This window comes from Crocuta crocuta, unplaced genomic scaffold (genome assembly GCF_008692635.1).
Source record: "Crocuta crocuta isolate KB4526 unplaced genomic scaffold, BGI_CrCroc_1.0 scaffold216, whole genome shotgun sequence".
NCBI classification, from domain to species: Eukaryota; Metazoa; Chordata; class Mammalia; order Carnivora; family Hyaenidae; genus Crocuta; species Crocuta crocuta.
The window spans coordinates 28,244-41,070 of record NW_027531504.1 but is presented as its reverse complement, the minus strand read 5'-3'; the positions used below and the strand labels follow the sequence as shown (position 1 = coordinate 41,070).

Here is a 12,827-nt window from a genome sequence, read left to right as displayed (position 1 = left end):
CAAAGTCATACAGCTAATGAATGACAGGTCTGGGAGCAGTTCTGAGCACTATATTTCAAATGAAAGAAGCCTGAGCTAATAATAATACCTAGATCTAGGAAGGTTGTTGCAATCAATAACAATGAAGTTCATTGCAAGTTTCACTTAAAGCAGTTTGTTTTAATGCATGAAGAATGCCTTTAGTTTATTCAGACCTGTTCTTAATAACTATGCATTGGAAGTATGTTTTACAAAAGCTATAAATCTGGAATAGCCGAAAGGGTATCCAACTTTTCTTTTCTAATTGATTTACTTCTCCTTTTTCCCAGACCGCCGAGGTAAAGCATATACAGTTTATTTAAGGGACTGTTTATAGACTCTTAAAACTAAAAAGGACCCCAGAAACTTGCTTTCTTTTGGTTGCTCTTAATTGAAACCATCCAAAATGGTTGTCTGTCAATTTTTTAAGTATCTCCAAAGAGAGAAATTCCACAAGCCCCTTTTTAAAGTACATGTTAAAATGGTTAATCACCATGACTGTCAAAAAATTATATCTATGGCAAGCTTAACTTCTTCTATTTCGGTTGAAGCTCTTTTCCTCTTGCTATGTTTCATGCAAAATGAGGTTATAACAAGTCCTCCTCTATGAGGGCTCCATCAATCTGGCGAGATAATAGCTAGCTCTTTCCCAATGTGCCACTTCATTATGCTACCATTTTTCTCACAGGATGGTGAGAGCACAAGACTGGCTGATACCTTCTCTTACTATGATAAATAGGGAAGAATTAGTAATTAGCTGTTCATTGGAACTTTCATTTCATAAAATGTCTGGGGAAGCTGTATTAATTATAGAGGAACTGTTCCACTTATGCTGGGAAAATATTCACAAAACAGATCTAGAAGGTTGCTTCCATTGCTTCCACTGTGCTGTAGTGGAACTTGTGCTTGTAGAGAAAGATGAGCTCATTCACACACTGGGTTAGTCTATACAAAGTAAACATTATTATTATTATTATTATTATTTTGTATTCAGAACTGTTCTTTTCTAATAGGTTAAAAAAATTTCCCTTGTTAAATATTCTGGCCCAACCAAAAAGATAAATATGGAGGCAATTTTCTTTTAGATGTTTGAATTTCAAGCTAAGATCAGAAACTGCCTTCCACTATGAAACAACAACAACAAAACTATACTTTCAAAGTGGATTGGAAGCAATTTAAAATAAAAAGCACAGCCACAACAAAACTTTGAAAAATAAGGGTAAAAACAATGATAAGAGTCAATTGACAGGGGATAGATGTGGGGAAGACTGCTGTCCTCTAAAAAGTATCTCAAAGACTGTAAATGCTTAGAGCTGACTTCTACAGACATTATATCTCAGGGGACAAAAAGGAAACTCAATAAAATTTGTTGACAACAGCTAATGCCTGTTAGAATAATTGGCTCAGACACAAAACAGACCATCAGTGTAGCTTGGGGATGATCAAAATGCAGTCTCTAAGATATTGTTAGTATACACTGTATTCAGTTGAATAAAAGAAAAACAGTTTTATCCAATAGCTGGATATATAGGAGGTATAAATTGTCCAAAGTACTTGACAAACCTAACTTTTTATGGTTCTGAAGACTGAGATCCCAAATAAGTATTTCCATTCCGTTCAACTGGATTCAATTGAATTCAATTCAAGCTTGTCAGTTCAATGATCAAATACGAGCCTTTACTGTATCAGCCAGACATAGACCTAGCTACTGGGTTTCAATGGTAAATAAATATAGTCTTTGGCATCAAGAAGCCCACTAAGAGGATAGATCCTAGTTAGGTGATTTCAAATGGGACAAAATCTTCAGGAAAAGCATAAAGGACTATAATCTATTCTTCTAGGATTATGTTTCTTATATGACACTTGATAATAGTTACATGCACTTTTGAAACACCCTGATCAGACTATGAGTTTCTTGAAAGCAAAATTAATCTCTCATTCATTTCTAGGCATCTCGTTCATACCTAGTACAGTATCTTACATATAGCAGATGCTCCATCAATGTCTGGAATTAAAGAATTTAAAGGAGCTAACTTCTCTTTGGCAAAAGAGAGTGTCCAGTTGGCTAGAAAGTTAACAAGAATACTTTTGTTCACGAGGGTCTATGTCAGACAAAGAATTTATATAAGTCATGGAATTCTATAAGGCAGAATTTATGAAACATAGAGTCTCAATGGCAATGCCATTGACAATAATCACAATTTATGAAACCACTTTCTATCCAGATGTTTCTATTCAAACATTAAGAGTTCCTATATATAACCTTTCCCTTTCAAGTTATTAAAATGGAATTTAAAAACATTCGCTAAAATTTGATCATTGTAGTGACAATAAAATAACCTTCTCAGTGGCTTGAAATTGGTTTCCATCTTAGTTGTCCAATACTCTTAACTGTCTGTGTGCACATATATCAGTATTATATGATTATGTGGGACCAAATCATTATTTCCATTTCCATTCATCATCTAATGCAAACATCACAGGCACAGAATGATCCAGTTTCCATGCACTGTGCATGGAAATCCTGGAGCACATCACGTTGAACAAAACAATTCAACCTGGCACATAACAGAAGACAGTTGTGGGTTTGGCAACCACCTTTATCCTTGGATCAAAGGAAATTTTACAAATAGATTATCAAAGGGAAAAATCATCTTAGGCATAATAAATGAGAATTACTTATTCATTTTTTATATGTGGATCAGTAGCAGCAAAGTAAAGAGTAATGACAACCCACCATTAGGTGATGTTGATGTAACACGTTTGCCTTTCACTGGATATTTCAAAGGTAAAATAGGTCTGCTATTTGAAAAGTACCCACCCAATGAACTCATTCATCTACACTCCAACAGAGAACTGGATGGAATTGCTTTGTGGACAAAAAAATACATGAATTCACTCTATTAAAGCATTAGCTGGAAACAGAGAGGGGAAATTTACCCATTCAAATATAGAAAGCACTTCTCATTCTGTTAGTAGTGGTTTAAAGACTATTTTTTGCCAAATCTGTGATGAGTACAGATCATCAGTCCTTCATCAGCCTCTCCTTTCCCATCTCCTCGACTCATCCCAGACTGCTATATTCAGGATCCTTCTCCTAGTTTCTCTCTCTCTCTCTCTCTCTCTCTCTCTCTCTCACACACACACACACACACACACACACACAGAGGCACCCACCACCTTCCCCAGGAAGAAGATGAGAGAGACTTGAAGTGTGTGAGTCATCAGAGGAGCTATTCAAAGCTTAGTGGGCAACTGAGGTAAGCTGTCTACACTCGAGTGATAATGAACCTCTAAGAATGATTCATGCTCACTGAGGACCTGAACATCAGTTTCCTGGAACTCTCTAAAATTCCAAACAATTATACAGAATGAGCAACTGGCTTTAAATCTTTCACTGTCCTATAATATACAATTCGATAGGTGCTTCTGAGGTAGATTTTTTAAGTGATCCATTCCCCCAGGCAACATTGAGTTGTGTTTGTGTTTATTATTTGGAAACATTGACTTGGCTGTCTAGTTTTTATTGACTGTCAACATTTTAATCACCTGAGAACTACTTATGGGATAAGTAGCCCCACACTTGTCAGAAACCCTTTTCCAGATGGAGATATCACTGGAGAGTCCCAGACAAAAGCTAAATCAAAGGAAGGCAATAACCAAAAAAATCAAGGTCAATTTGCATAGAAGACAAATTAATATGGCATTTCAGTCTGCATTTAGAGAGTGCCTGTGTAATTTGCAAATGTGCCTTTGAGTGAAGTTCACCTTCTGTTCCTGGTGATTTCATAAAGCATGGAGACATCTGGGATGTGCTCTCTTAATTCTTTTTCTAAGTCCACCTTACTATTTTACTCCCAATTACCCAGCACATGTTTCCATATGTTTATATGTGCACCCACAGATCTTGAGACAAAAATCTCCACAATCCTACAGGCTCCATCTTGTCCCATCCTTTCACTGAAAGGAGAGGAATATGAGGGTAGAGCATAATAGTTTTAGGAAAGCTCAGCAGGAAGTAGGTAAAAGACAAACTGCTAAGGAGGAAAATTCCATCCTAAATCTGCAAAACCTGCCACAGCACCATTGAAACACGAGGCTTACTTTAAGGTGAGGAATCTCAGAGGCTGAGGACAGCTGCCAGCCACGGGCAGTCATTCAGTTATTCACACACTCCCTGCAGTTGTAAATCCACAGAGCAGAGAGAGGGAGGGCTACTTACTGAAATAAAAACCCCTGTCTCCACACACGAACTGAAGAGCATCCACCAACTCAGCCCCACAGAGCGTCTCCGGTCCAGCCGTGGCAGAACTGGTGAAGGTGAGCAAGCACAGGGCCAGGTAGAAGAGATGAGACGGGGACATGATGTGCATCTTTACCTGCCAATAACATAGAAGAATGGTTATGTTTCCTCCCTGGTCATTGCAAGGGCAGGGGGGATGAGGCAAAGGTGCATTGCCCCCCCCCCCCACTCTGTTACTGCCATTAGTCAGAACTACCCTACACAGAAGTGCATCAGAGTGCATGACAGACTGCAGGGTGGTGTGGACAGATCATGTCTTGGCATCAAACAACCTGTGTTTAATCCCCTTGCCACCGTGGACTTTCCTGAACCTATTACAATTCAATGAGATAAAAGATCTAGAAACATTTACTCTGTAAATGAAAAATTCTATTATTGTAATAGAACCCCACACCACTCAGAGATCCTGGTAAAACTTCTGATTTATCAGAGGTTAAACTATGCTCAGTCCAGATTTGGGGCCAACTACATTTTATTAATTTAAATTCTCTAAAGATTGGCCATCCACAGATGGCATATGCATTCATTATGGACCAGAATATTAAGTCAACTAGAACATCATTCCCAGCTACTGGTTAAAAAGAATTAACTGTAGATAAAAAAGGACTTGTGAAAATACTTGTGAAAAAAACAAAAATATAGGATATATTTTTTAATTTTTCACTTAACGAGAGGAAGAGAGAAACAGAGACAGAGAGAAGCACAAAGAGACAGAAACTCTTACCTGGGAATATCAGCAGTTAACACAACCACAAGTGGAAGTGAAAATATAAACAGAAACAGGAAAAATATGAGGATTTATGAATGAAATTGGCTTATGCTAAGTAGATCCTTCACCTTCTGTATTCTAACACCCTCTGTGTCAAGTGCATTATCAAATCAACATATGTGTAGAGATTGCCTTCCATGAACAGGGCATAAAGCTCAAAACCTGCAAAAGACTTTTTTTTTTTTTTTTTTGTCCCAGGCATTGTGACTTCATGTCTTAGAGAGACTTATGTATCACTGTATCCATTTTATACCAAGGGACGCCTGGTTGGCTTACTTAGCCAATAATAGAAGCCAAATGGCAGCCGTGCCCAAAGCAGGATTTCTGTGGCTCAAGGCTCCATCCACTCTTATAGTGATCACTCACTTTCCCATATTGTTACTTGTGACACAAACATGTGGTTTCTTCCAGGAAGTCTCCCAAGGCAAGTAGCTTCACCTCTCTTAGATGCATTTACTTTCAGTGGCCTCGGAAGAGTCACAGACAGTATGTAAGTGAGGGACCCTGTCTAAAGGGCCATGGAGTTACGCTGGAAGTGATTCATTATGCAAAGAGGCTTTTCTGAACCTCACAGTACTGGCTGGTCCATTCAATCCCATTCCTTTTGTAGAAACAGACTCTGTCATTTGTCCTCCTTGCCTTCCATGAACTCTCAACTTAATGGCTCTCTACATCAGTGGCAGAGTTTGCTCCATCATTCTAAGATTTCCATTTTTGTGGCCAGACCTTCAGTTCAGCAATTGGGGAAAAACTTTAAACCCCTGACTCTTGTTAACACAACATAAATATTTAGTTAATGCCTGTAAAACAGTTTAAGATGAAAAGTACCCTCTGTTTGCAGATCATCATAAATAATGACCATAAAATAGAAGAGGAGGTAAACGTTCAACCGAACATTTCTTCCATTTTCTCAGTAGGATCTCTGTCTGGAAACCCTCCACCATCACATAGCCAAAGCCACCAGACTGCAGGACATAGGTCATCAGCCAGTCTGCATTTGTCTTAGTTATAAAATAATGGGTGGGGGGTTTCCCCTTCGATATTTCCAGTGGAAATCTCAACAATTCCAACCCAATTGAACTTCATTGCCTTTTTCAAAAGAGCAAACTCCAAACTGAGCTTACAGAACATACCCCCACACTCTGGCAATGGGCCAGTTCTAGACTGCATGCTAGTCTACCTGTCTTACTTCTTCATCTCTCCCTTCTTTGTGGAGTTTATAGTAATGTCAAGGGCCAAGCACCTGCAACTGTAGATGCCTTGGAGTTCTTCAGTTTTCGTGAAATCCAGGGAAAAAGGTATCCTTAGTGAATTGAGAACTTAAGGAGTTTTCAAAACTGTATTTTAAATAGTTATTTCTGGTATAACACATATAAGCCCAACAATATATATAGATCACTAGTATTTAAGAATGTAAGATTTATTTTTTTATAGATTTTTCTTTTTTCTTTTTCTTTTTTGCTGAGTTATATTGTTAGATAAATATCAGCACTTCTAGCTCTAGGACAAGATAGAACCTCTATTGCATTTTCCTTTAGTTCAGGGAATAATCCAGTACACCCACAGAGAGCCAGAGAATTTTATCACATCATGTTCCCCTAAAAGAAAACAATAACAAACTCGCTTAGGAGTTAAAAGTTTGAAACAAGTGGCCCCATATGTTCATACTTTTCTTGGTCTTTTATTTTGCCAAACACAAAAGAAACAGAGAAAGGAAAGCTATATAGAGAAAGGAAAGACGAACCAGAGAGAGGAGAGAAAAAAGGGGAAAAAAATCAGAACACTGTTTCTCAAAAATCATTCACAAATTCAAAATTTAAAAGACCTTTCTTTTTATCTTAAATAAATGGAATATCAACTGATTCCAGATGTCTGGGCTACAATGAAAATGCCCAGCAAAATTTCAGGGCAATAGTCATAAGAAAATACTCACTGTAGGTGTAACCATTTTTGTTTGTTCCAGATCTTTTACAGCAGGTCAGGGTGGGTATTATGAGGCTGATGTGAATAGAAAACAGGACTTAAAAACATGTGCTGCTTTGTGGGTGGGGTTTGTGAAAGCATCTAGTTACATTTGGACACCCAGGCAGGTATGCTATTAGCCTGGGTAAACTGCCTTTTGTCCATTCAAACAATGAACAAATTGCACAGCTGGTATTTGAGTCAATCTTTTCCCCCCAATCAAGGCACCAATTTCCATTGTATGCCTATTGTAGCCACCCTGAACAGGGACCCAAGCTCCAGTCTTCTGCTTTACCCTCTTCCCTCTGGCTCAAACACTTGCAAGTATCTTGAGACTCAGTACAATCAACTTGTGAATGCTGTCTCTAGGCAGGACATCTTTACTTATTGAATTACATTTGAAGGACCACACGGCTCTCTCAAACCACTTATTGCTCCAGGAATGGAGGGAAAGTAATAACTTATTCCGAGTTTTACTTCTGAAAAGTTCATCTGGAGACAGTTTTCCAAACTTGTAATTAATGCAGAGATAACACTCAACAACCTCTTTTATGATCATCTAAGAAGGGAGACAAAAACCCTAGGTGTAAGACCATGTGTGTGTATGTGTGTGTGTGTGTATACACACACATATGTATATACACATATACATACACACACACATACGTGTATACATATATAGAGACTTCATTTCTTTTAAAAGCAAAGTAGCCATCATGTGGCTTTGCATCCTGAGGGTAGCAGAATCAGGTGCCTGACAAACCCGTATCCTTAACTCCAAAGCCACTTACTTGACTAAGAAAAGTCCTAGTGGTGGAGTATTTGAAAGCAGCAAATGAATGCTGTACTAAGTGCAGGATGTTTTATGAATTGAGCTCTTAGGCAATTGCATCAAGAAGCCAGTGACAGCGGCTTAAAAGTGCTTGCAAATTGGAAAAACACAAGTCTTGAAGGATATAATTTTGCTGAGAATGGAAACTTGAACTAGGGCCAGTGATTGGAAACAAGAAGTTGGCATTAACAACAGCAGCCAAATTTACCTAAAGAGACTTTACAACACTGAGTACAAAATCAGAGTTTTACAATACGAAACCCCAAGTCCAAACTTCGCCCATGAAAGTCCTCTTCAAAAGAGAAAACTTGGACATGCAGTTGCTAGAAAGTTTCCGCTTTCCGTATATACAGTATGCATTTGTTTAAATTATACGAATATGCAAGGTCAGCAAGAATTGTCAAGGAGTTCTTTTTCAGAAGAGTAAATTAAACTTCACTCTAACTTTGACTCTCTGGGCATAAGTGCAGAGAGTTCTGGGACCTTAGCTCCAAAGATCATATTTAAAAGCTTTAATATCATCTGAAAGGTAATTCTTCGTATGTGGCATGCTATGTAATAAAAAGTCCAGTCCTGACAAGTTACACACACACACACACACACACACACACACACACACACACACGCGCGAACATGGTCTTAAAAATAAAACATCTGCACCTGCAAAAAAAATCCAAAAGTTCATATCCATGCTCTCTAGCCCGTAACCATAGACAGGATTTAAAGGAATCTTCTATAATGACACCAGTGAAGCCCTGCAGAAGTGGAGGATTTAGCATAAGTACCTTGCAATAGTTTCTACTCATACAGATATCTGTGCAAAGGCATCCATCTCCCGGAGCTATTTTTTCAGATCCCACAGAAATGCATATTCAGCAATTTATAAATAACTCCCAGTTCCGAAACAATGAAAATTCTAAAGTGAATAACATTTCTAGGCAGAAGCAAACAGTACACAATTTAAAGAAAATTCCCCAATGACTTCAAAGAGTAAGAAATATTTACCTTCAAGAAATCACAAAAGCAGCACTTAAATAATTGGGTTGGAAGACTGCTGATTTTTCCCATTGCTTCTGAAGTGCAAAGTCTGGAAATGAATTGGTTAGCAGGAATAATGAGGCAAAAAGAAATCCAGAGAGATGGGAGATGTTGAGAGCAATGTCACATTTCAATTTTGAGGACTTTATTCCATTGCGCAGGCTCTATCTGCTCTGAATTTAGCAGTGACAGTGAGATTTAGCAAACAGAAGAGGGATTTAGAGAAAATCCTCACATTTATCTACAAAACACAGACACTGTAGACAGGAAACAGCTGGGGGAACATTTGCCTTCTCTCTCTCTCCCTCTTCTGGCAAAGTTATCGAGTAAGGACTTTTTTGGGCATGGTGACAAATAACATCATACCTTTGCATTTTAAAACTAGAGCACAGAAGCATTTTTTTCCCTTAAAAGAATGTGTGTTAGTGACAGGGTTAGCAGACATTAAAATACTGATGCTGCCATAGAAAATAAGGATCTGTTCTCTGATTAACTTTCTACTGGGCAGGGAGACACACACATCTGCTAATACACCTTACCGGTATTAAAGGAACATACAATGGAGGATGGGCAAGCATTTTTATATTCTAGAGCAAATGCAAAATTAAAAAAAAAAAAAAGAAATGAAGAAAAAAATCAACTCAAGCAAACGCTACAATTTTAACCCTGAAGTGACCAGGGTAAACTAGGTTGGGAGATAGCACTGGGGTGACCCCTTGTCCTAGTTGCCAAGCAAGGGGAATGATCTCATTTCCTAGAACCTAGAAAAGGGGCAGGCAGCATTGCAATTGGCTCCCTTTAGGACACTGTCTCATGCTTTTTGCCCGCAACAGGGCAAAGACTTTGCTGAGCTGTAAAGCCAACTGAAAAAATAAAATCTTTTTCTTCCTTTCTCTACTAGGCCTCCTATCACCCACCAGGGGAAGGGCACCTGAGGGGCAGGACTATTTTTCCATTGTTCATGTTTTTCTACATAACTTGAACCTGTGTGTGTGTGTGTGTGTGTGTGTGTTTTCTTTCTCCAATGTTTGTGTATTCTAAATAACACCAGCTGGCTAGCAATACCCTCTCAAGGGTTATGATGTCATTCAAATCCCTCAACTGGATGAGTGGCCGGCAACATGGTCCAAGCCAGCTGTTTTGCTATTTATAATGTATACTTGCCTTTGCCATTGAGAATCAAGTTCTGATCTTTTGTCAATACAGTTTGTACCAATTGCTCTTTGGTTTTGCGAGATAGTAGATAAGAAAATAGATTATGAAATAAGGTTGCAAAAGCCCAGATCAGACATAACACTTTCCCTAGATGTCTACCCAGGCATGGTTTCCCAGGGTTGGTGGAAATAACCTGGACCTTGTGTTTCTCTCTCGTGATTTTCAGGGGACTCGATGAGCCTGACGCAACAACTAAAAACAGAGGTCTGCTCCAAACCCTAGTCTGGACCTTTATGTCGTCCTGGGGCCAGAAACTTGTTTGCAGAGGTGAGTGCCCTCAAAGGAAAACCTGGTTGGTTTTGCAAGGGGGTTGGGTTTGGTCAAGTCTTCTGTGTAGTTAATAACTCGTGGCAATGTTTACCTTCCAGAAAGAAAAATTGGAAATCTGGAATTCTGCTGTTTGGATGGTGCATTATATTCAGCATCATTTAGTGAGTGGCTACTATGTGCCCAACTGCATGCATCACAGTCAAGGCCCCACCAGGGCTTTCAGATGAGTGGCAGAGCCAGAGAGGAAAATGTCACTGTCCTGTGGTGGGTATGTGCCCTTTCAAAAATACAAACAGTACACACCGAGAGGGAGTAACAAATGCTCTAGAAATACAGGGAAATGAAACTCTTGAAAAGCCAGAATGAGAGATGTGTCTCGAGAGGGCTTGGGGTGCAACGTTGGGAAGTTTCACTGGATACAATTTGACCTGAAGAGTGTACACAAATACACACCAGCAGGAGGTAGCCTGGTTGGCAGCCACGAGTATGTGGGCAATTCCTGTCCTTAAAGAATAACTCAGATCTTCCTTTAATGAGCTCCCCTTTGTGCACTTAATTTATGACATGATTTACCAAAAATATTTTCTGCAGCCTTTGTGGATCATGCCCTTTGTGAAAAACAAAGCCCACCCTTTCGTGGACTCTGATGTTGTAGATTGTATTGAGCCAAAGAGCTGTACCTATTCCCCAGGTGGAAAGAGCTGCATTTTCCAAGTGCGCAGTCAGGTACTGGCTGGAGTCTCGATGCTGAGTGCCTTGCTCCATCACTGGACACCTTCACAGGTGAAGGCCAGGGCGTTCTGACTGCAGTTTTAGCATATTTTAATCTTTCCAAGATGTCCTAGAGGCTCACTGCATTTCTCCAAGGCTGTAAACCAGTCTGACGTATTCTCTCAGCATATGCATTGTACACAGATCACCTTATCCCCAATCATTTCGCGTGAAAGGCTGTTTGGGATACAGAACACATATTGTTCCATCAGACACTGTGCTCCTGCGATATCGACACACTGACTCACAGTCTCTTGGTTTTATAACCCCAATTACCCTTAAAGGATAATTGGGTTTTAATTTATGTCCCAGTTTTTATGTCACAATCAAAGAAAACTGAAATTTCAGTGAGTCGTAATTATCATCAGCTGTGCTGTGGAAACATTCCGATGTGAGCTCTCAGTTTCCAATAGGGAAAGCAATTTCCTGAAGTGATTATTGTATACTTCGACGTGGAAAATGGTCTGTACTTCTGGGTAGGGTGAGCCAGCAATGGAGCGGAGCAATAATTCCTAGAGAAATGACCATTTTGTTTGCTAATTCCAGGAGTCAAAATGAAAGCAAAAAGGCAATAAATGTGCCACATGATTACCTTTTAATAACTGAGGACTGTACCTGTTTAGGGGAAACAGAAATGAAATGTACTTAGTACCGGACAGTCCAAGATGGTGGTAAATTTGATCCTCGGAAAAGTTCAGGTCATGAAGTCCCACTGGGAGAGAAACATACAGGGTCATTCTAAAATTACTGAATGATTATGTAGTCTCCTGTCTGGAACAATCTGACAGTTAGGTATGGGAATTGTGTGCCACCAAAATAGCTAACTGCAAGGATGTGCTCATCATGAGAACATCCACTCCTGGAAATTCAGAGATTCACAGTTTCACCTTTTGCATGTGTAATGCCTATGGGATATAAATAACTCTCCCCTAAAGCCGGCTTCTGGAGTAGTGTATTTGCATAAAGCTGCAGCCTCAGAAGGCTTCTGACACCTCTCTTTAAAAAAAAAAAAGAAGAAAGAAAGAAAGAAAGAGAGAAAGTTGTTCATCTCCTTAAAGAATAGGCTGACAGATTCACACAAAGCAGTGGGCAAGGCCCAGTCTTCACTCTTTTTGCTCCAAACATGTTCCCAGCGTTCCCCAAGTCAACTGCAGAGGAGCTCATCCAAAAGGTAATTCTATATCCATGTGCAATAGGGCATATTTACAGCTTATTTCATTAATGGCTTTGCTGACTCCCAAGAAATGCTCAGAATGGATATTTAGAAGGAAGGGGGACTTTGGGATCAGATAAAGCGTGAGGTTTAAGGTTCTAGGACCACCTACCAGGCAAAGAACATAGGGAACTCCTGGATGTATGTCTCGGATCATGGCTCATAGGGACAGTTAGTCTGGGAATGTATTCTGCAATGTTTGAAATCAAGGGCTTGTCAATTCAGAATGTAAAACTCAGAGAAAAAGGCTGGACCTCAAAAATACAGCACGCTGCTGAACGAGGGCGCCGATGTCAGCTCCAAAAGATCGCTTAGAAGGAGCTCTGTTATTCCTCAGGACGATCTTTAGCTCAAGAGAGCTGCTTTAAATCCTTAGAGGAGCATTTTCCCCACAGCTAGGAAAAACGGTAATTGGGAGAAGAGATCTTCTCACTAA

General features: G+C 39.4%; 1 protein-coding gene across 3 annotated transcripts in view; it reads right to left on the bottom strand.

The window, feature by feature from the left end:
• Positions 1–8,968, bottom strand: part of IGF1 (insulin like growth factor 1) — a 74,458-nt gene extending 65,490 nt beyond the window's left edge. For 2 of the 3 annotated variants that reach the window (XM_077772171.1, XM_077772173.1), the window contains exons 1-2: positions 8,890–8,968; positions 4,241–4,397 (exon numbers count right to left, since the gene is read on the bottom strand). In XM_077772171.1, the coding sequence (XP_077628297.1) occupies positions 4,241–4,397; positions 8,890–8,952 (220 nt within the window). In that variant the 5' untranslated portion in view covers positions 8,953–8,968. Of the gene's footprint in view, positions 1–4,240; positions 4,398–7,023; positions 7,058–8,889 lie in introns of those variants that run through there. The other variant, XM_077772172.1, reaches the window with a different exon arrangement.
• Positions 8,969–12,827: the final 3,859 nt, after the last annotated feature.